Source organism: Penaeus monodon, chromosome 28, assembly GCF_015228065.2.
Source record: "Penaeus monodon isolate SGIC_2016 chromosome 28, NSTDA_Pmon_1, whole genome shotgun sequence".
NCBI lineage: Eukaryota > Metazoa > Arthropoda > Malacostraca > Decapoda > Penaeidae > Penaeus > Penaeus monodon.
The window spans coordinates 18,000,125-18,000,909 of NC_051413.1; the positions used below are offsets into that span (position 1 = coordinate 18,000,125).

General features: G+C 37.2%; 2 protein-coding genes across 3 annotated transcripts in view; one reads left to right on the forward strand and one right to left on the reverse strand.

Annotated features, from left to right (window-relative positions):
- Positions 1 to 490, reverse strand: part of LOC119591398 (serine protease HTRA2, mitochondrial-like) — a gene marked incomplete at its 3' end in the record, with an annotated part of 49,963 nt that extends 49,473 nt beyond the window's left edge. Inside the window, 1 exon segment of the mRNA XM_037940140.1 lies at positions 342 to 490. Coding sequence (XP_037796068.1) covers positions 342 to 357 — 16 coding nt within the window.
- Positions 1 to 785, forward strand: part of LOC119591399 (importin subunit alpha-9-like) — a gene marked incomplete at its 3' end in the record, with an annotated part of 83,153 nt that overhangs the window by 25,943 nt on the left and 56,425 nt on the right.

Consider the following 785-nt stretch of genomic DNA (forward strand, 5'->3'; position numbering starts at 1 on the left):
TAGTTCAGTATATTGCTGAATGCAATAGGAGCCAATATTGTCGCTAACTGGGGGGTTTCTGCGGCATCATTTCGATATATTTGGATAGTAGAGACTGAGAGGAAATCTATTGGTACGGTTATGCGAAGGTATTCAGAAAAAAAATACTATCAAAATACAAACAAGGTCTGATTACATGATTATTTCCACATGAAAGATGTATCATGCCACAAGGAGCTGATACAAACCTTTACATAACACAAAGCATCTCTAAAAAAAGGCCTCAAATGACTGAGTTTAACATTAACCTGAATCTTGAATAAGAAAGTAAAACGAAAATGTTCCTCTTCAAATGTACTTACGCTTCATGAATGGCATTATGAAACCAGCGCCTTTTCCTCTCCCTCTTTCCTTCTCACATTGGGCAGATGTTTTGGTTTTGAAGCCGAGGCTCCGCACGTTTTTCAGGAACGTTTGTTGTTAGATGAAAACTGTTTTATTTATGGTAGGAAACTTGTTTCTCTGCTTTCAATTTTCGAACGGATGAAAAAAGCGTGAAACTTCATACCAGAGGCCTCATTAAATTTGATATTTTAGATATTCGACGCCAGATTATTTTCATTCCAATATGAACGACTAGTTTTCGACTTGTTTCATCGTGTAACAACGTGAACCGATGACATAATCCTGTGTCTAGACATGTCCGCAAACTCTACTGAATTTCTTTCTTATCCAATAAAAGGAAAATTACTCCACTCCTTATATCTGGTGGGCACCAGAGAAATATGTGCAAAGAACGGAAATGC